Source organism: Peromyscus eremicus, chromosome 8a, assembly GCF_949786415.1.
Source record: "Peromyscus eremicus chromosome 8a, PerEre_H2_v1, whole genome shotgun sequence".
In the NCBI taxonomy this organism is placed as follows: domain Eukaryota; kingdom Metazoa; phylum Chordata; class Mammalia; order Rodentia; family Cricetidae; genus Peromyscus; species Peromyscus eremicus.
This window is the reverse complement of record NC_081423.1, coordinates 37729507-37752953: the sequence shown is the minus strand read 5'-3', so window position 1 is coordinate 37752953 and position 23447 is coordinate 37729507. Positions and strand designations below refer to the sequence as shown.

The following is a 23447-nucleotide window of genomic DNA, read 5'->3' as shown; positions in this document are numbered from 1 at the left end:
ACTCTGCTTGTAAATGTAGCTGTGGTACCATATGAACATTAGTTAATTTGATGTCATCACTTAATCTTCTGCCACTTACATTTAAAATTTACAAATGTAAATTTCATTTACTCCACAAAACTTCTAAGGTGCTAATTCATGAACATCTTTCTGGAATATTCTGAAGTTGCCAAGGAAAAATTTCCCAATCCTTAGAAAATAGGAAGGGCCATTCAAAGGTGGTTATACTGGTTGAGCCCTGTAGAAACACATGGTTTTCAGCCATGCTATTACAAAATTCTTCATCAAAAGTTATGAATATGATAAATATTTTGAAAACAAACCCTATTTAATTATTAACACTAGCCAGGTAGTGGTGGCGCACACCTTTACTCCCAACACTCAGGAGGCAGAGCCAGGTGGATCTCTGTGAGTTTGAGGCCAGCCTGGTCTACAGAGCGAGATCCAGGTCAGGTACCAAAGCTACACAGAGAAACTCTGTCTCAGGAAAAACAACAACAACAAACCTAAATATTAACACTAGGGCTGGGGGGGATAGCTCAACTCGGAAAAAAAAAAAAAAAAGGGTAGGCAGTTCCTGAGGAACAAGGAACAATACTCAAAGTTGTCTGTTCTCTGGTTCTCTCTCTCTCTCTCTCTCTCTCTCTCTCTCTCTCTCTCTCTCTCTCTCTCTCTCTCTCTCTCTCTCTCTCTCTCAAAACTACTCCCTCCTCCCAAAGAAAAGGAACAAAAGTAACAGATGTACCACTTATAAAAGTTCTTATTTAAGTGTGGGATTATTTATTTACCTGATCACCCCGTTTCAGTCCTGCATCAGCAGCTTTGCTCCCAGGTTCTACTCCTTCAACAAAGACACCGAATCCCTTCTCACTGCCTCCATTCAGGCTGAAGAGCAGCGGGGACTCACGGGATGCCTTCTGTAGCACAACTTGCCTCCACTTAGCCTTTGCAGCACAGGCAATATTCAATAACCTGAGGTGACCATTCATTTTCTGTGAAGCAGAGAAGATTAAAATGTACATTTATATACCTATTCTTATAGGCTTTGAAAAATTCTACAATGGTTATAATTAGAAGCAAAACCTACAAACTACAGAACATGTAAGCTAGGTAAACTAAACTGGAAAGGGTACTTCCACCCCAGAGCACTCAACAAAATTTCTTAACAGGGTTTTAAAAGACTTTTAGATAATGAAAAATTTCTCCTGAATCTTCCAAATTCTTACTGTACTATCCTGCAAACCTCCTGGTTGAAATGGAGTGACTTCCTTTCTGAATATTGTCTAATACTCAGACACATTAAGTCTTTTGTAAATTCAATAATATTCTAATTTGAAGTTTTACTCCTATTTTAATATTCAATTACTTTTCAAATAGGTAATGTAACATGTTTGTGAACTTGGTATGGCTCTAATAAGCCAAAGATTTTTTTTTCTTCCAGGGCAGGAATCAGATTTTACACTTGTATACAATACCTGTGAGTGGGAGATTTCAATAAATATTTGATTATTCGTTGGGATGGAGGAATTCCATGGCTCACAACCATCTATAATGACAACGTCTCTTCCAGTGTCTCTTAAATAACTACACACTGGTACTGCAAGAGCTAAATGATGTTGGTGTGCCTCAATGGTCTATTAGTCAAGTTTCCCAGTCTCTGTTCATGTTTCCTCATTTTGCACAAGGCAGATACGCTGCAGGAAAGTCTACAGAAACTGAGGGGTAAGAAAGGGACCAGAGCTGTCACTTTCTTCCCTCTGTGTTCAACTCAATCTACTCTGGGAAATCTGCTCCTGAGTATTTTCTCAGTACCAGTTTGTCTTCAGTTGTTACATTCATTACCTCATTGTAGTCCTCACATAATCTCTCAGGACTGGAGACTACCATTTTTTTTTTTCTGGTTTTTCTTTCTTTCTTTTTTTTTTTTTTTTGGTTTTTCGAGACAGGGTTTCTCTGTGTAGCTTTGTGCTTCTCCTGGAACTCACTTGGTAGCCCAGGCTGGCCTCGAACTCACAGAGATCCGCCTGGCTCTGCCTCCAGAGTGCTGGGATTAAAGGCGTGCGCCACCACCCCCCGGCCTTTTTTTCTGGTTTTTCAAGACAGAGTTTCTCTGTGTAGTTTTGGAGCCTTTCCTGGAACTCACTCTGTAGCCCAAGCTGGCCTCGAACTCACAGAGATTCGCCTGGCTCTGCCTCCTGAGTGCTGGGATTAAAGGTGTGTGCCACCACCACCCAGCCCATTTTTATTAAAATCTAAGATATAAAGCTTAGGCAATCTGTTCACGTACAGAGCTCTAACCAGATGCTAGCTCTAAAATAGAAATGAACATAGAGGGTATATAGTTTTTTATTGTGGTGAGGAATTCCCATCCTACAACAGATCTGGGAGAAGATGGAAATTGTTCTGAGTTGCTGTTCTTGCTGAGGGAATAGGGAGAACCCTGAATTATGAAAACAAATTCTTACTGTATCTTCCAGATTTTTTTCAAATTCTTCTAGAAACTGAGTCATAGCAGGATCACCTTCAAAATCATTAAAATGATTATTTACCCATAAGAGTACAATCCGGGTCACCTGTGGAACAGGAGAAGGCATGTGGTTATGTGACGCATTCCTTCTGTCTGGCTAGCCACTCTTGGGCTTCATTTTACACAAAAGGGTTGTTCTAACAGAGGCATGGTTTAGTTTCCATATATGTTTCCTTTAGATCCGAAAGAAGATACAAACTGGGATGTGTATTTCCCATAGTGTCTTAAACACAAGCCCCTGTCTGTTGTAAGTACAGTCAGTCATTTCAATTAGAACACATCATTAAAAGTATTTCTACAATTAAGAATGCACTTGATCAAAATTTTCAAGAAAAACAAATCTATAACTTCATTAAATGTCGTCAAATTTTCAAAGTGGTTAGTTTATACTGTCCAACAGGTTAAGTAAGAAATTAAGACATGTAGTTTTGAGTGGACTTCCATATGTGCAATCATGATGAACATATGCTTGTTGGCCATGTGTAAATCTTCTTCAGAGAAGTGTTTACTCCAGTCATTTGTTCATTTTTCAATCATGTTGCGTGTCTTTCTGCCCTTCAGTTCTAAGAGTTCTTTATGTATTCTGGTTAGTAGAGCCTTATCAAATCTATGATTTGCAAATCTGTATGTTGTTTTATTTCTTTTTTTTTTTCTGCTTATTCCATTTTCATATTTGTATGGGGTAGGCATGTGCAGGTCTGAGGTTGATGCTGGGAATCATCCCCTATCACTCTTCTACCTAATTCACTGAGTCTTTTCACTCAGTCAATTCACTGACTGACTCTCAATCAAACCCAGAGTTTGCTGATATGGCTTGTCTTGAAAGCTAGTTTGCATAGGAGAACCCCATTTTCACCTTCTGAGGCTGGTTGCCACGCCCACCTGGCATTTACATGGGGTCTGGGGACCCAAACTCCCATCCTCAACCTTACCCAGCCAAGTGTTTTAATCACTGGGCCATCACCCAAGCCCCAATCTTGTGCTTGATAGTACTTTTTGATACAGAAAAAAGGTTTTAATATTGGAAGTTCTGTTTATCTGTCTCTCTCTCTTTTTTTTTCCTTGCTTGTGCTCTGGGTGTCACATCTGCAGAACTATTGCCAAACTCAAAGTCAATTAGTCTAAGAGCATTATAGTTTTAGTTCTTAAAAAGTATTTTCATTATTAATTACTGTGTATGCTCATGATGTGTGTGTGGGATACACGTGCCATGGTGTGTATTAAGGTGAGAGGACAACTTTGTGGGCTGGTCCTCTCCTTTCACCTGTATGTGTGTTCTGGGGTTTGAACTCAGATCTCCAGGTTGTTATTCCTCAAAATCCACTCACCAGCTTCATGCTTTATCTATCTGCACAAACTGCCATGGTTCCTGAGTTTACAGCTGGCCCTATCACAGTCTTATTTTGGTTTCGGATTTCTAGTTTGTATGCACTTTTCAAGGCATTGAGAAAATGACCAGACACATATCTACACTCACTCAGTTATTTAGGTAAACTTATTTTTTTTTTTTCATAAAAATAACAACAAAAAACCCATGTGATCTATAAAATGCAAAAGTGTATGCTAATAAAATTTAAAGGTTAAAGTTCATGTCTTTTATAGTTATAAACCAACCTTATCCCTTAAGCTGTCAATCTTAAACCATTCCAAAAGCTTGATCCCAACATCCAAAGGACTTTCAAGAAACGTCCTGTAAGTTAATAGGAAATCTTCTATATATGTTGGGTCCACAATAGAATGTTCTTCTATCAAATGCATGATCAGACGCTCAGGTGTTGCCTAAAAATCCAATGAAACAAAAGATTAAGACAAAACAGGCTGGGTGGTGGTGGCGCATGCCTTTAATCCCAGCACTCAGGAGGCAGAGGCAGGCGGACCTCTGTGAGTTCGAGGCCAGCCTGGACTACAGAGCGAGATCCAGGAAAGGTGCAAAGCTACACAGAGAAACCCTGTCTTGAAAAACCAAAAACAAAAAAAAAAACCCAACCAACCAAACAAACAAACGACAAAACAAAACTAAAGGAGTCAAGTATCTCCCATTATTCTCCTTTAAAGCCTACTGCTGGGAGAATGCAGTCTTCAGATCATAATTCAGAAGCAGCCAGAGGCTTAGAGCTGAGAAATGGTAGACGGGGGTAAGCCCCCAGCAGCATCTGCTCAGCTGTGTTTGTTTCTACCGGCATTTCATCACCGCAGGGCCTAGGAAATTTACTGATTTATCCCTTGTATGGGCCGTTATTGTTACTTCTGCTACAACAGGGCATGTAATGACTGTCCAAGGCAAAGGAAACAGAAAGAAAGAAGAAAGTTAGCCAGACAGTGGCGGTGCACACCTTTAATCCCAAAACTCAAAGAGGCAGAGGCAGGTGGATCTTTGTGAGTTTGAGGCCAGTCTGGTCTACAGAGTGAGTTCCAGGACAGCCAGGGGTACACAGAGACATCATGTCTAGAAAAACAAACAAATAACAATAACAACAAAAAGAAGAAAGTGAGCAAGAAATCTTTTTTCCACATTTAATCCACCTCAAATTCTCTTCTGTCCCACGCTACAGGTATTTACTCTTCTAGACTTCCTGCTTGCTGTGTGTGAAATAACTAAACCCCTTACTGTTTGTACATTTAGCATTTTAAAGATTTGTCTACCTCAAAATTTATATGTATATGTATATAAAAATAAAATACATGAACAAACATTTCCTATTGAGTTTCTGAATCAATGTTAAAAATTTATTAAGACTTTGAAATTTAAAAAAAAAAATATTATTTGTCATGTGGAGGATAGAGAACAACCTTGAGCACTGTCCTTTATTTTTTTGAGATAGAGTCTCATTAGCCTGGGATGTGTCAAGTAGGCAAGACTAATTGGCCAGTAAGCCTTACGAGCATATGCCATCATGCCTAGCTTTTTGAAGAGTGAGTAGGGTGAGGTGTGCATGTGTGAGATGTGTAGGTCAGAGGATGACATCTTCCTCAAACCATATTTTTTTGAGACAGTCTTTCACTCAACCTGGAGCTCACCAAGTGGCTGGATTGGCTGGCTAGAAAGCCATAGGAACCCTTGTTTCTGCCTCCCCCAGTCCAAGAATTACAGGTGCTCATAATCACACCAGTTTTTTAAAGAGATCTGAAATAAGATCCTTGTTGCTTACCCAGCAAACACTTTACCAACTGAGCCATCTCTACAACCTCCTATGCTTGGTTTTATAAATGTGGGTTTTGGGGGTTAAACTTAGGTCCTAATGTTTGCAAGGTAAGCACTTTTTCAACTGTACTACCTTTGCAACCTTGCTTTGCTACCTTTTCAAAAGAATAAACAGAAAACACATAAAAAGAAAACAAATATTAAGTTGGATATTAAAAAGCAACTGTAGGGGACAGATAGCTCAGTGGTTAAGAGCACTTGCTGCTGTTGCACAGGACTTGGGTTTGGTTCCCAACATCCACATGTTAGCTCACAACCATCTCTAACTCCAGTACTGGAAGATCCAATGCCCTTTTATGACCTCTGTAGTCATGGCACACATGTGGTGCACATACATAAAATTTAAAAATCTAACTGTGGCCCTTAAGTTCAGACTTCAATTTGCTGCAACTATACAAATAATTAATTGATCACAACATCTATATAGGAAATACACATTAATACTGACAATGCTTTTACCTTAGAATTTTCCCCCCCAAGGGCACCCAATGCTAACAAGGTACATAAATCACTTCTCTTGAAGGCACTCAGGAGTAAGAAAGACTTTATATCCTACTTATGGCATAGAGACTGGAAGTTAGTCCTCTTTTTTTCTCACCCTCAAAAATATTAAGTCTAAGATTATCAAAATGGGTTTATTATTTAGGCCAATCACAGTCTAGGAAATTTATGTGGTCTTAGGGCTTACAAGCTAAGTCAGTGTGGTAACTGGTCAACCTTAAAGGGAGAACATCATTCTGTTTGTCTCAATCAGTAGACAAGAGTCCCTACAGAGTCTGGGATATATATTCAAAATTTTGAAAAGAACTCATTATCATGAAGAGGTATGTCACCTATGTCCATACTAGTAACCAAGAAAATGGGATACTTGAAGAGGTTATCCCACTCTGGATAATCTCCACTTGGCTGAAAGGTAAAAGACATGGTTGGCACGGTTACACTGGTACGGTAGGGACTGGTTAAAACCAGCAAATAGCCCGGCGGTGGCGGCGCATGCCTTTAATCCCAGCACTGGAGAGACAGAGGTAGGTGGAACTCTGTGAGTTCAAGACCAGCCTGGTCTACAGAGTGAGTTCCAGGACAGGCTCCAAAGCTACATAGGAAAACCCTGTCTTGAAAAACCATTAAAAAAATCCCAAACAAAACCCCCAAAACAAAACAAAAAACCCAGCAAATAATTAGGAGAAGGTATTAATATACATTGAAGTCAAACACTAGAGAAAAGTCTGTAAGACAGTACTAGAACTGTATCATATAAACTCATGGTTGTATAATACAAAGTTGTATATGTGCACTGATAATTAACATAAATACTTGTTTTTTTAGTTCAGACTCATGAGAAGCTGTAAATATAGAGTGAATTCCCAGATCCTGGCTTATAAATGCTATCCTCAACTGGAAAGATCAAGAACTTTCTAGAGAAATGGCTGATTCCAGAGTAGGAAAAAAAGTTCATGACAATCCTTACTAACTGCCAGAAAGTACTCAAAGAATGATGGGGGCATTTTAAAATAATACAAGAGTCAGCCTGTAGAGCACTGGTTGGCATCTTAGAGAATTCTGAGCATTAGAGTACTACTAATGCAAGGGAGTAGGACACGTAAGTCCATACTAAGCATAAATTAAATGACAATTACTAATTATAAGAGAAATTATAGAAGGAAAACACCATTTTCTGCAGGAGTCATCACAGGTGGGAAGAAGTTTGCACTAGATGTTAATATCCACAAACTAGAGGCAGTATACTGATAATCTTCTCAGAACATCTCTTCATCAGGTACTCATCAATTATGAAGTGTCATAAATAATAACCTTACAGTAAAAAATCCTGGCAGATGGACATGAGGTCATCAAGGTTAACTTCCCTAGAGGAAGGTCTGTCAACACTGCACCAAATGCAAAGGGAAGAGTGTTAATTACAGTGGAATTCCTTTATGGAAAACATGACTGTAGTTTGATAATGGGTAAACTTGACAGGATGTAAGACATGGATTCTTTAGGTCTGCTGGGGATTATGAATAACAAAGAAAGACCAAGCAACTCAAGTGGACCAAAGTGGCATGACAATGAAATACAACCAAGAATGAACCCAGACAAGAAATGAAAATGCAACATTACTGGGACCACTGGTGAGAATCGACTAGGGACCTCAGGCTGCCTCTATTATCTTAGCAACATGCACTTCCATACTTGGAGAATTCTAAGATGTTTATGTAGGAGTGCTCTTGCTTTTTTTTTTTTTTTTCAGGAATGTTAAGACATTGCATTTGTAAAACGTCTTAAACAGTTCAAACGAAGACTGATGAAAATGGGACAAATGCAATGAAATATTCAAAGTAGGGGAATCTGACTCCGAGAGCTGTCTGCATTGTTCTTGAAACTTTTCTTGGTGTTAATATGCACATGGGTATTTGCAGGCCAAAGGTCAATTTCAGATGTCTGCCTCAACTGTTCTCCGCCTTGTTTTGAGACAGGGTCTCTCACTGAACCTGGAGCTCACCAATTCAGCTAGACTGGCTGGCCACTGAGATATGGGACCCTACTGCCTTTGCTTCTCTACCGCTTCAACTACAGATGCGAACCAGTGTGCCCAGTTCTTTACACGAGTTCTGGGGGAACAAACAGACTCAGGTCCCTATATCTGCACATGTGAGACAAGCCCTTTACTAAACCAAGCCATCTCCCTATTCTAGTTCTTAAATTTTTTCTGTAAGTCTGAACTACTGAAAAATAGGGGTCTTACTGTGCGTGGTGGTGTATGCCTTTAATCCCAGCACTTGGGAGGCAGAAGCAGGCAGATCTCCGAGTTAGAGGCCAGCATGGTCTACAGAGTGAGTTTCAGGTAAGCCAAGGCTACAGTTTGAGAAACTGTCTCAAACAAAACAAAACGCAAAAATGTAAACAAAAAATAGGGGTCCTTGCCAAAGACAAAATAAGTAATATGTATTAGCTTTTGCATTCTATTTATATATTTTCCTTTCTTCTGTTTTTGAAAGACTCCTGATCCCCTTGTCTCTCCCTTCTCAGTGTTGGGATGATTACAGGTGTGCAACCACTACATCCAGCACACACTACATTTACCTTTACTACACACAAAGCTTATACTAAGAGACAGCTCTAAGAATTCAATACCCAAGAGAGAACTGATATTACATCAGACTCACATGCTACTAAGTTGTTTATTTGCCAACTAACAACAACATACTTATTTTGTAAACAAGGCTAGCTTAAAAAGAGGCACATGTATGTATTTTCAACTATAGTTGCTTTACTTTATATGTAGAGGTTTTCAAACAAGCAAGAATGACAAAAAATATAGGAGATTAAGACAGAGAAGGGAACATGGATATTGCTGCTGACTGTGATTATGCTAAAGCTTCAGATTTACCTCACTCAGTTCTAACTTTACTTCCTGTATCTCTATTATTTTCAATTTAAAGTAAGGTTCAGAGAAGCCACAGCTGATTTCAATGCGAGCAGGAGCTCTACATCTTCACTGTTGACTCTATTTGTCTTTGTGGCTAGTTTTGAAATTTCCTGTTCCTGTCTATCTCTAATACTGCTTGCTTTCTTTTCTTAAGACCAACACCCACCATCAAGCTTATACATTTAAGAAGAAATGATTTGGCCAGTATAATCTAAAATAATATTGCATCAATTTGGATATTAAATGGCAATAAGTATCCATCATTTGAATGTGTTATAACCAGCTGGAAAAGGGACTTGCTGAATCAGACATCAACATATTAGTGAAGAATTTGACATTATTCAAAAAAGTAGTTTAAAGCCTTTTTATTTTTAAAGCAAGATGAAAGACTTCAATGAAATTTCAAAATAAGTCAAGCTGGGCAGTGGTGGTGAATGCCTTTAATCACAGCACTTGGGAGGCAGACAGGTGGATCTCTGAGTTCTAGGCCAGCCTTGGTCTATGAGCAAGTACCAGGACAGGCAGGGCTACACAGAGAAACCCCGTCTTGAAAAACCAACCAATCAAGCAACCAATCAAGTAACCAAGCAAAAATACCCACCTTGATTACAATGTGTCCTTTCCTGGTTCCACTCCGGTCTAGTTCTCGGTGCTCATGTACCATGACAATTTCTCCCTCCTCCTCAACTTTATGGGTATTTTTTTCCACATGATTTAAAATTCTCCAATAATCCTGTTGTGCTATACAGACAAACTGTCCAAGAAAAACATGGGGACAGTTAATGAATCTATAGTACATAAACACATCACTATGTACCAAGGCAGAGCACAAAGGTAAGAAGTCAAGAGGCATCAGTTATTTCTTATTCAATTTGTTCAACCCTAAACGAAAATCAAGGCAAATCACACACACAGAGACTAAAGTGGAATCATCTGAATTCTGCTGTAAAAGGAGAAGTGACCATCCACTTCTCTTAAACAGACATTATGCAAAGAAAACATGAAGCAGGAGTAAGTCAGAAACAAGCAACTCACAAGTTCCTATTTCCTTTCTTCTTTGAAAACAGAAAGAGCCTGAACTGGATAATTAGACTCTAAATGTTCAAACAAACCAACATTTTTTTGGGATCATTCTCTTAAAAATTTATATTTTGCTCAATTCAACAAAATTGGAGACAGATTTATAAAATCTACTTCCTCTTGTCAACTGTAGACTACTGAAAATCCTAGTTCTTCACTAAAGCTGTTTTCCTTCCAGGAAGAAAACAAAAAGCAGCTCAGTCATTTTCAGTCAAAGGATGAGTGACACTGAGCAGAAGTCAGCTTACCTGACAATCATCGACCTTGGTCCTGACGACTCCATGCATGTATTGCTTGTCCAGAGTGGGGACAATTCCAAAACTATTTCCCATGAAGAGATTTTCAATTTTCCCATCTGGATGACTAATTTCTACAGTGCCATTTAAAATGACATACCAGGAGTCAAGCTACAAAGGAAAATAAAGGTGTTAGAACCTTTTAAAAAAGACAGTTATAAGTTAACTTTGAACAATTTAGCAAAATATATAAAATACATCACTTAAAGACAAAAGAGACCTAGCTGTATTATTCAGTAATTAATCATCAACTCTCTGCTTCGTCTACACAAAACAACTAGTTTCTTTCACTTTCTTCTTTTAGTCACCAAAAGACTTTCAGAACTGGCCAGCTTCTCTGAGGCAAAAATACTGTAATGTTTAAGAGCATAATTCTTGTTTTAAAGATAATTTATTTTATGTGCACAAGTATTTGCCTACATGTATGTATGTGTACAACATGTGTGCCCTAGAAGGCCAGATAAGGGCTTCATAATCCCTGAGGCTGGACTTACAGACAAGTGTGAGCTGTCCCCTGGGTGCTGGGAACTAAGTCCCTATCCTTTTTAAAAATACCCAGTGCTCTCGACTGCTATGTCATCTATCAGGAGCACAAACTCTTAGAATCTTAATCCAGACCCTGTCACTGAGCAGCACAGTGACTTTTATCAAGTTATTTAAGGCTTCAGTTTATTGCTAAAATGACTATAAAAAGTAATTTAGAACTACTGAAGTAGATGGTCAATTTAATACAGATCAAATACTAAGAACAGTACATAACATACAATCATTCTAATAACTTACAAAAACTATCTAAAGTCTGAATCTTAAGTCACATGTAACAAAATATCCTAAAGTTGTGCTAATATTAAAAAACATTCTTCATTTAATAAAAAGGAGATACATTTTTATTATATTTTATTTTTGGAGTGTGTTTGTGTGTGCCACAATGTTTGTGTGGAGGCAGAAGGACAAATAGTGGGAATTGGTTCTCTCTTTCTACATGCTGGTACCAGAGATGGGATACAGGTCAGGCTTGGTGGCAAGTACCTTTACCCATGGAATCATCTTGCTGGCCTGGGAGATGATATACATAACACATCATACATACATAGACACATATTTTAATTTTAAAGATTTAGTTTAAGCGTATGAATGTTTTGCCTGTATGGATGTATGTGTACCACGTGTACGACTGTTGGATCCCCTGAAACTGGGGGTATGGATGGTTGTGAGCTTCCATGTAAGTGGTGGGAATTGAATCTGGATCTTTTGAAAGAGCAACAAGTGCTCTTAACCACTGAGCTATCTCTCCAGCCCAGAGTTATATTTTTAAAGGTATGCTGTGTATCAGTGAAAGAACACTTACTCTTTAGTAGCCACCCCTTCTTATTAGACTAAACTTTCAATGCAATTTAAAAAACATCTAGGACTGCCAGTTCTGAGTGGTAACAAGAACAATTTTTTTTGGAAAGTCTATGTTTTTGTTACCAAACTACAAAACACGATAGGATTTATAGATTATATATAAATTATTGAGAGCGAGACTGTCTTTTCCCAACATATTCCTATGTTTACAGAAGTACCTAGCAGGAAGTTGACAAATAATATATTTTTGTTGTTGTTGTTGTCGTCTGTCTTTTTGAAACAAAGTCTTTATGTAGCCTTGGCTGTCCTGGAACTTGTTATATAGTCCAGGCTAGCCTTGAACACAGAGATCTATCAGTCTGTCTCCGTAAGTACTGGGGTTAAACGTGTGTACCTTGCCCAACCAGACAATACATTTTTGCTAATAGAACTGTAGAGTTAGAGAACATAAAAACCTGTAGAAAAGAAAAGCTGCTTAAAATCCTAATGTCTACAGAGCTTTTATTTATCGTTTGTGCATATGTAGATATATACACACACATATACATACATATATATAAAATTTTTTTCTTTTATAATTTAGTTTTTTAAATTTTTATTTATTTTTTTATTTTGCAATACAATTCAGTTCTACATATCATATATATAAAATTTTTAAGATGCTGAAATATATTTAAATTATTCTGCCTTTGAGCGTATGTATTTTTACATGTAGGTAGATGTGTCTGTGTATGTGGAGACCAGAGGTAAACCCAGGTGCTGTCCACCCTGGTTTTATTTTTGCTTGTGTATGTGTGGGTACAGGTACACGTATGTGCTGGCTGGCATGTGTGAACATACTCATTTGGAGGCCAGAAGACAACCCCGGCTGTCTTTCTGCAGATACCATCCATACCTAATTCTTTCAGAAAGGGTCTCTTAGGCCTAGAGCTTGCCGAGCAAGCTTAGCTGGTTGGCCAATGAGCCCCAGGGATCTTTAGGTCTCCACCGCCTCAGTGTTAGGTTTACAGGTGCATGCCATCATATCCAGCTTGTTGTAGTTTCTGGGGACCATACCTGGGTCTTCACACTTGGTGGCAAATAATTCACCAACTGAGCTATCTCTCCAGTGCCTTTAAAAACAAAAACAAACTACACTCATCTGTCTCCTCCAACTTCCTGGGGATAGATATTCTACTCATTAGATGTATGAACAAAACATGCAAATAAGGCTGGAGAAGACCTCAGCCCCCGAAAGAATTCCAAGCAATTTAAGAAAAGAGTGTGAGGGTGTGGAGTACACAGCTCAGTGGGACATCACTTGTCCAGTATACTGGCTGGTTCCCCAACACCACAAAGAATGACTGAGAATGCACTAATCTTTTATCCCATGGTTATGTGTTTATCTGGTTAGCTATTGCTTGTTCTTAAACTGTATGATGGCATACTCAGTTCTTTCTATTACAAATATGTAATGAGCATCTTTAGATATAACTCTTGAGATTTTTTATTATGTTCTAAGGAGAAACACCAGTTAAGTAGAATAACAGGTTAGAGACTGTCAATACAGTACGGCTCATATCAAGAATTTCTAAATGAATTTTCAGAAATGTTAAAACAATTTACTAATAGTAAACATTGGTAATTCACTTCTCAGCATCAATTTTACAGTAGTGTTTTCCAGTCCCACTACAGCAGGGGTTCTCAACCCATGGGCTGCAACCTTTCCACAAGGGTTCCCTCGGAACCTCAGAAAACATATCTACTTACATTACAATTCATAACAGTAGCAAAATTAGTTACCAAGTAGCAATGAAAATAATTTTATGGTTGGGGGTCACTACACTGCAACATGGGGAACTGTATTAAAGGATGGCAGCATTAGGAGGGTTGAGGACCACTGCACTACAGCCTTGTTACATCCCTAGGAGGGAGGCATAAACACTAATACGCTGCCCCTCCCTCTGTCAATTCTTTTCACAGACAACGAACAGGGGAGTGAATAAATACTTGACCAACATTTTCAACAATAATAACACATTACAATGAAGAATTTTTTAAGGAGTTTTACTATCTAATTTTAATATTTAAAAAATTGGTTCAATTATAGATTGAACCAACTGCATAAAGTCCACTGCTGGGAAACCAACAGTTAAAAAAATATAAAAAACAAAACAAAACAAAACACACACACACACACACACACACACACACACACACACACACACACCAATAATAAAAAAACCCAACGACAACAAAAACAACTTATCTCTTCAAAAATTTACTACCAACAAGTGGTGATGGCACATTGCCTTTAATCCTGGCACTTGGAAGGTAGAGGCAGGCAGATCTCTGTGAGTTCAAGGCCAGCCTGGTCTACAGAGTGAGTTCCAGGACGGCTAGGGCTACACAGAGAAACCATGCCTTGAAAAACCAAAAAATAAAAAACCAAACAAAAATCCAAACAAAACCAAAACCAAAACCAACCAACCAAACAACAATAACAACAAAAACCTACCTTGACTCAGTATTCACTGAAAATACTTTAAACTCAAAATCTTGGATTTATACAAGCCTAAAGAAATTAATGATTTATTTGCTGACCTACCTCTTGCCCATCTTCAAGAATAACAGCCCCAGCCTGCTCCACTACTTCAAAAATCATGACAGAGCAGAGCTCTCTCCTTACAGACATGGTCATGTTTGCAAAGGCAGGGAGCTGGTGCATGAACTCAAGCAACTGTTCTATAAGAAAACAGAAATTCTAGCATAAAGATCAAGGATACTACTTTAACATACAACAAATTCTATAATTCAATATTCTATTAGGAATCTACTCAGGAACTTATATTGCTAAAATAAGAAAATCAAGATAGATCACGTCACAACCATTCATATAAAAAAAAAAAAAAAAAAAAAACCAACCCAAAACAACCAAACCAAACAGGGGCTGGAGAGGCAGCTCAGTGGTTAGGAGCACCAGCTGTTCTTCCAGGGAACCTGTGTTCGATTCACAGAACTTAAATGGTGGCTCACAATCATCTGTAATTCCAATTCTGGAAGATCTCACACTCCCTTACTGATCTCCATAGCACTGCATACACATGATGCACAGACATACATGCAGGTAAAATAAGCATCATATTAAAAAATATTTTTAAAACCCAGTTATTTAGAAGGTTATATGTGTGCACATACACACTGATAGACTGTATGTATATTTATCCTCACATTTTAAATACAGGCATATTGAAAGATATCATCATTCAGAACACTCAAGAGAATCAGGAAACCACACAGATTCAAATGAAGCTGTAACATCTGTGATTTGCCTAGCTGGAGATGGCACCTGATTGGTGGTGCAGTTTAGTGCTGCTCTTTGATTTGCAAAAACCCTTTTGTCTAGAATGTTCTTTTTCTTAATTCTACTGGTAAATGTTAGTAACTTAAAAATAACTAAAGTGAATTTAATTGTACCTCAAGATTTATTACATCAACTACTTAACTTCTTACTAAATGCTTATGGGTTTCTAAAGGTATTTTTTGGTAAAAACATATGGTTAATAAAGATAAATACAAGGGAAACACATATATCCGCAGTTAAGTTAAACAAGCTTCAACAGAAATGATGACACAAGAATCTCACATGTAATCAGAATGAAATAAACTTCAATTTTAAAACTTCATGAAACTAGCATATTGTCTATGCAGACATGTTCAGCATGAGTCTAAACAGTGGTTATTTAATAATACTCTATCTTTATAATGGCTGCGAATGCTAAAATATACTGATCATTTATATTGATATATATATCAATCAAATATACTGAAGTTACGACTTGTTTTACTAGCACTGACTTGTAATGTTAACAGCAATGATTATAAAAAGAAAATCTAAAATCTTAACTGAACAATAGCAATATGTAATTGACACTAAGTAAACTTAATTCCTTAAAGACACATCAACAACTTCAGAATTCAAATTTTCAATTAAAATAGATTAACTAATTCTATAAGAAATATGTAAAAAGTTTTATCTATAGTTTTAACACACAGACACACACAGACACACACGAAGGTAACACAGATATATTTGAAATTGATTTAAAAACTACTTCGTAGACTCTAGGCACAACTCCAGTGAGCTTTAAATTTAAATGTCTTATGAACATAAAGAGAAAAATCAGTACCATGAAATTCATGGTTTTATTTTATAAACACAGCAAGTCTTAACAATGGTTCTCAATGAGCTGACATCTTGATATCAATGTCCAGGTATAGTCTTTCACAAACACTGTCTCAGTTTTGCATGGTGTAATGGCTGTGGCAGAAGTGATGATGGTCATAAGAGACACTGGGGCAGACTCACCCTTGAATTACCCACACTAGAGGAGATCTACTGCCACGTTGTTAGGGTGAATAGACAGGCTACAAAAGACTACATAACATAGACCTGAGGTCTTGTGCCAGAAGCCTTGTGCGTAGGTCATCTTGGACATATTCTCATGCACTCTAGTGAAGACTCAGATGACTGAAGTCTGTATATACATTCCGACTATGAAATAATAAATATATGTTGTTTTAAGAAGTTAAGCTTTGGTACAGTATGTTATGTGGCAACAGACTATTCTGCATATAAGGTTAAAAATGCTTATGTTAACGTATGTACTTCTTTATTTTTATTTTTATTTTTTATTTATTTATTTTTTGTTTTTTCCGTGGAGTCCCGGTTGGCCTTGAACACAGATATATTTCTTACCAACGTCATCATCAGTTTTGTCTGCAGGTTCCTTTTCAAGACACTCTCGAACAAGATCTCTACCCTGCAGTGGATCTGTTCGATCAATCTCCTCTTCCTCATCCTCTTCATCCTCAGAATCAACAGGTCCTTCTGGAAGACGTGTTAAGTCTACATCTCCTACTTCACTTTCTGTAGCCTACAGAAAGAAATTTCAATGAATCATTTCATGCTAAAAATACTATACATCACACTGTAAATTGACCAAAATGGCCTTAAATGCCAAATATAAGGAATTCAGCAACAATGGGAAGATACTTATTTGTAAAACACCGTTCTACCTAAAATGCAGGCCTATCTTTCTTCTGTGTTATCTACATGATAAGTCAGATCTAGTTAAGTATAAGACACAAACATTATTAAATGTATTAGTAACTGTTCTCCAATAAACATTTTCTTTTCCTAAAGCAAAGCTTTCTAAAACAGATGAACCAGTACCTTGTTAATACATGCTGCTTATTGTGAAAAATGTTATTCTTTGATCATAAAGATACAAAGTCTAGTAGGACAGGTAATCATGGAGATTAAGAGAGCAGGAGTTTGAGAAGAGGCACAATAGTATTACAAAGTACTAACATTGACATAAAAACCAAAGAAACATTACCACTTTCTAATATATTACTGGGCCTTAAAAACATTGCAAAGAGCAAAGATTATTCAAAGTAATTAAAATCAACCTAACAACCACAACTTTGATTTGGAAACATCAATGTTGAGTATCTTTGGAAGTAATAGGTTTTAAGAGCTGTCATTCACAGAAAATGAAGATATCTTTTCAAAAGTAAAAACTGATTAGGTACTACTTTTCAATATTAAAGCAGTCATAGAAAACAACAAGTTGAGCACAAGAATTCTATAAAAATAAACATAGGCATTCAAAGATGAGTACTAGTGAAGGTTATGACAGGCTCACCTAAATCTTACATTCCTCCTGTCCTCTTTCACAGTCATTTATTCTCTATATTAACCTCCCCCTTCCCAGGGAACATGACCGAAGAGGGAGCTGAAGGAATGTAGAGCCAGATAACGGGGAGGAGTGGTCTGATATACTTTCTTTGTATATAACATGTTGTACTCATGAACTCACATCAGTGATGGTTACCTGCTATACAAGATCAAAGCACTGAAAATATCCAGTATAACGTGGTATTCTTATTTAGAAAAGTACTTTGGAATAAAATTAAAAGTCAGTGTAAAGGAAAAATAGTCCAGCGTGGACTGGGGAGTTACTCCTAAGGTCCTACCCATAGCTGAGGAGCTATAAGGTGAGGGGAGAGGGAGTCACTTTTCTGAGGGGTAGCCACTGGCAGGTTCCTTGTACTGCAGTAGATAATCTCACAACCTTGTACACATGGGCAGCACTAATAATGCTCAAGCTCAGGACATATGGATGTGTGTGTGTGTGTGTGTGTGTGTGTGTGTGTGTGTGTGTGTGTGTATGTGTGTGCGTGCGCGCGCGAGAGAGAGTCTTTTTTCCCCCAAAAGAGGAAGAGAGACATACTGGAGGGAAAGCCATGGAGAGGTGGGAGGAAGGGTTGGGGGACAGTTAAATAAGGTGAATTGTGACCATCAATGAAAGTTTCAGAGTAAAAAATATGAACAAAATTAAAAACGAATAGGAAGAGAAGAGGCAGGGAAATGAGAAGGAGAATTCTGAGTAAGAAAAGCAGAGCCAGAAAGAGGAATGAAGCAACAAAAATACAACATACCAGACAGAGAAAGAAAGAGTACCAGCAACAGTATCACAGAGAAAGATGGAGGAAAAATAGGCAAACCACAGGGTGTGCGTGCCAAATGACCAGAGACAGATAGGACAGGGAGCCCTATCTGCAAGTACAGACTCTCTGCCGTCAGAAATCTTTCCACTTTGTCTGTGGGTCAGCACATTATTCTTTTGGCCTTTGTTAATTCAAGTTAGGGCTCTGGTAACAACTCAGTCTTGTTTTATGCACAATTTATACTGCTTCTGGATTCCCACAAACCTTTAAGTGGTTAGTAATCTACATTAAATACACAACTTGAGACCTTTTAAGACTAGAAAAGCTGGCTTTAACAGTCTGCTGCTATAGTCTAGACCCAGTTACCCTCTTTTCCTTTCTGAGACAGGATTTCACGTTCCCAGATGGGCCTCGGACTCAAGACATGCATCCAAAAATGCCCTTAAATTTCTCATCTTCTTGCTGCCATTAGGGATTATAGATAGAAAAGTGCTACTATGCTCAGTTTATGAAGTATTGAGATTGAACCCAACATGTTAGGTAAGCACTCTAACTGAGCTACATTCCCAGATCTCTCTCCCTTTTCAACAGTGGTAAGGATCAAATACAGGGCCACCCAAGGCTCTTCTAGCTGAGGTATACCCTCAGATCCTAAAAATTGTTTTCATTCACTTATTTTCATTATATGTGTACGAGTGTTTTGGCTGCATGTATTGTAAGTGAACTGCATGCATGCCTGGTGTCCTTAGAGGCCAGGGGGTGGTACCAGATTCCCTGGCACTGGAGATAGTGATGGCTACGAACTGTTATATGGGAGCTGGGAACCAAAACAAGTGCTCTAACACCCTAAAAAAATTTTTTCTTTCTGTTTTTTTGTTTTGTTTTGTTTTTGAGACAGGGCTTCTCTGTGCTCTGTGTAACCTTTCTGTCCTGGAACTCACTTTATAGACCAGGCTGGCCTCAAACTTACCTAAAAATTCTTAATAGAAAGAAATCTTAACTTCAAGATGATAGTACTCGGAGGTGGGGTCTTTGGGCTGCCATAAACTCATAAAGTTATTAGAACCCTCATGAATGGGTAGAACCCTAATGAAAGACCAGAGGGAGTTCATCCAACCTTTCCTCCACATGAACAAATAGCTAGATAGTGTCATCTATGGACCAGAAAGAGGTCTTTTGCAGTATACCAAGTCTGTCAGCACCTTAATCTGGAACTTCAGCTTCCAAAACTATGAAAAAAGAATTTCTACTGTTTGAAAGCTACCCAGTGAATGACATTTTATTATACCAGCTTGAATAGACTATACTGCTTCACAAAGAAGAAATCCTATTCTGTGACTACCAAGCATTTGTAAAGCAAAAATAAGGACTCTTGTTAAGGAAGCATACACTATAAAATGAATAGATGAATATATTTAACTGGATATGGTGGCTCAGGCCCACAATCCTAACATATGAAAAACTGAATCCATGAGTTCTATAGACTAGCCCAGGGTATAGAGAGGGGTGGGGTGCAGTGGGAGGGTGGCACTGTAAAAAGAGTAAATATGAAGATTCAAACAGAAAAGATTGGCAATGGGCAACAAAAATAAACAGAATCATGGGGACTAGAATGATAATATCAAGAGATGGAAGAAGGATGTGGCATCATTTTGTAGGCTAGTTAGCAAACTGAGCCCTAGGAGGCAGACCCTCTAACGGACTAAGCACACGGGAAGACACACGGGGTCTAGCAGGACAAGCATTAAACTCTGTACTCATCATTTGGTAAGTACGAGCAGATTTTTGTGATGAGCTAGCAGTCACCAAATAAATCACCAGAGAATATCCTTTTCCTGTTTGCAGCCAGATAACCATGAAGCTATAGTAAGAGGTGCTATAGATCGTAATAAAAATGTTATACAAACTTATGAAAACCACATTTTTAAGCTGAGGTTTAAGTGTTAAGCCAGAACCTCATACTTTCAATGCTTTTCCTTTCAGCATTATCAGGTCCAGGGTTTCGTTCAACCCTTTTCAGGGAACATTCAGCTTTGGTATATTCATAGATTTAACAAGTACTCCTGGAAAGGCAGCCTTTGGTCCAGTACTAACATTTAACCTTTCTTACCTGTTTTATTCCCTAGGCTCTATTGGAAACACACACACGCACACATGCAGGTACACACAATTTTTCTAAATATTTCTTATGCTATACATGGTTTCTTATTAAAATTGCAGGTCTAGAAATTTTATATTTTTTGAGGTCTACTTTATCATTCTATTTTAATTCTGTTCTAGTTTTTCTTTTACTATATATTCCTTTAATTATTTACCACACATTTACAAATTATCATTTAAGTTTATTCAAGACATAAAATATAAGAATTCACGTCTACTTTTATCTTGTTGGCTTGTTTTGCTTTATTTTATGGTGTGTGATGGACAGTTTAACTGTCAGCTTCACACAATCTAGAATCACCTGGGAAGGATTTCAGTGAGGGACTGTCTAGATCAGTTTGGCCTGTGGGCACGTCTGTGATTCTGCTGGGGTGAGAAGACCTGACCAGGGGATTCTGACTGTGTAAGAGTAGAGAAAGGAAGCTAAGCACAAGCATGCAGCCATTAAGTCAGTGTTCTTTGCTCCTGGCTATACATGAAATATGACTAGTTGCTTTCCCACAATGATGGACTGTCAACCTGGACCTGTAAGCAAACATACCATTTCCCCTAAGTTGGTTTTGTCAAGATAAGACGTTTCTAGTTCTAGGAAATTGCCTTAATTAAAAGTTAGCTGTAAGGGGCTGGAGAGATGGCTCAGAGGTTAAGAGCACTGGCTGTTCTTCTAGAGGTCCTGAGTTCAATTCCCAGCAACCACATGGTGGCTCACAACCATCTACAATGAGATCTGGTGCCCTCTTCTGGCCTACAGGCTGAACACTCACTGTATACATAATTAATAAATAAATTTTTTTTTAAAAAAAAAGTTAGCTGTAAGTAAGGATCTGAGAATTTCTACCTTAACTGGCTGGCCACTCTTAAAAGATCTTAGCAGGGCAGTGGTGGCACACGCCTTTAATCCCAGCACTCGGGAGGCAGAGGCAGGCGGATCTTTCTGAGTTCGAGGCCAGCCTGGTCTCCAAAGCGAGTTCCAGGAAAGGCGCAAAGCTACACAGAGGAACCCTGTCTCGAAGAAAAAAAAAAAAAAAAAAAAAAAGGTCTTATCTTACACTTCAGCATTTTGGGTTTAATACTACCATAATTTTCTTCTTTACATTTTTGAGTCCTGTTTTGTTTCTGGAATTTTCAATGTCTGTTATCTTTTTACTTGTCCTCTCTCTCAATTCACTAAAACTTTAACCTCTGTCTTACTGGGTAATTCATAAATGCACACTCCCTTTTTTAGTTGTATAGAGTCTATTTAACATAACATTTTTAAAATGTAAAACAGTAAGCGTAGAACAGACTGTTTTTTTCACAGAGATAGGGATCAGAAGAGGAACTGACTACAAACAAGTCTAAAATGCTTTCAGACCCGATGCCAATTTCCCATATTTACCTTCCCATAAAGAAGGTAAATTTTGTTACATGTAAATAATGCATTAATGACCATGAAACATATGCACACACGAATAATGATATAGGAAACAGAATTGATGACATGGTACTGAACTCAGTAACTAAGGAAGAATAAAAATTAACGTTCGAATTTCTGGATTATGAAGTATGTTCTTCAATACTCTGTAACATGAAGGATAACCGGCAAGACATTCACCTATATTCTCTCTAATTGTAAAGAAAATAGCAAAAAGGTAATTCAAACTGCAGACTGTTATTGATGAAGGAAGATGCATGGAAGGGTGCAAGCAAGGCAGCCACATAGAGTGACATCATCCTGCAATACAAGACTTCCAACTATCACTAGTAGGTAGGTAACCTGAAGAAGCTACCATCAGTGCAGTATCTTAGACCCTCTTCTAGCATCTTTGGAGAAATACCAGCTGCACACACAGTCCATTCTCCAGTACACAGCAAAGCATTGACTTGAATAAAAATATGTTCACTTTCATTCTTTCTGTTACAACTATTCAGGGCTTTGCTTCTTGCCTCAAAAAGGCAATCATTTCTCTCTTAGAAATGGAATCCCCCAGCAGGATCAGGTACCTATAATTTGTCAGTGCCACATCTTGCTTACTGTCTCTCTTAGCAAGGCATACATAACCAATTATTTTGAGAGAAACTTACAGCCACAACACTCCATTTGGTTGTTTTAGAGTCAATCTTCCTCAGGATTCCTTTATGAAACAACACAGAAGCAGGAAAAAAACACAACTCTAACTTGATTCCTAGATGCAGCAACACCTCCAGTTCTTCTACAATGTACTTCCTTTCGAGAAGTAGAATGGATTAACCCAACAATTACTAAAGAAATGGAGTAGCTAAAGAGTTATGTATTATTTTGATTTTATTTGTTAAGATTCCTTATAGTATTTTTATAAAATAGAAAGGGTAAATTTCTAGTTTATAAATATCATAAAAAGGCAAATAGGAAGTCAGAGATGGTCCTAGCATCTTTTCGTCAAGAAAGCTGTATACTGACCTAAAATTGCAAGCTTTTTTCAATTTTCCATCTGCCTACAAATTCCCCTTCACAGAAAGAAGCTATTTTCTTAAAATACTGGAATCTGAGAAACTAAGTAGAAACTTAATGTAAATATTTTCTTCAGAAAAAAATGACTATAATTTTGCTTTTTACTGCATGGTAGCCACTATCTATATATCTATATATCTATATCTATCTCTCTATCTCTCTATATGGCTATTGGGGAACTGAAGTTTGACCAGTCAGAACAGAGATGGGCTGTTTAAATCTAAACTAAGCATGAAAAAAAATGCAAAGAAACTCATTTACAATATTAAAATACTGCTTAAATGTCAAAATGACATTTAGAATTTTTTTTTTTTTGAGACAGGGTTTCTCTGTGTAGCTTTGCGCCTTTTCCTGGAACTCACTTGGTAGCCCAGGCTGGCCTCGAACTCACAGAGATCCGCCTGGCTCTGCCTCCCAAGTGCTGGGATTAAAGGTGTGCGCCA

The 23447-nt window shown here is 37.9% G+C and overlaps 1 protein-coding gene across 3 annotated transcripts in view; it reads right to left on the bottom strand.

Moving 5' to 3' along the window:
* Window positions 1-23447, bottom strand: part of Rapgef6 (Rap guanine nucleotide exchange factor 6) — a 186558-nt gene that overhangs the window by 71333 nt on the left and 91778 nt on the right. For all 3 annotated transcript variants that reach the window (XM_059270565.1, XM_059270567.1, XM_059270566.1), the window contains 7 exons: window positions 16618-16795; window positions 14467-14603; window positions 10485-10643; window positions 9758-9910; window positions 4142-4306; window positions 2466-2573; window positions 789-992 (listed from right to left, as the gene is read on the bottom strand). In XM_059270565.1, coding sequence (XP_059126548.1) covers window positions 789-992; window positions 2466-2573; window positions 4142-4306; window positions 9758-9910; window positions 10485-10643; window positions 14467-14603; window positions 16618-16795 — 1104 coding nt within the window. The remainder of the gene's footprint in view (window positions 1-788; window positions 993-2465; window positions 2574-4141; window positions 4307-9757; window positions 9911-10484; window positions 10644-14466; window positions 14604-16617; window positions 16796-23447) is intronic.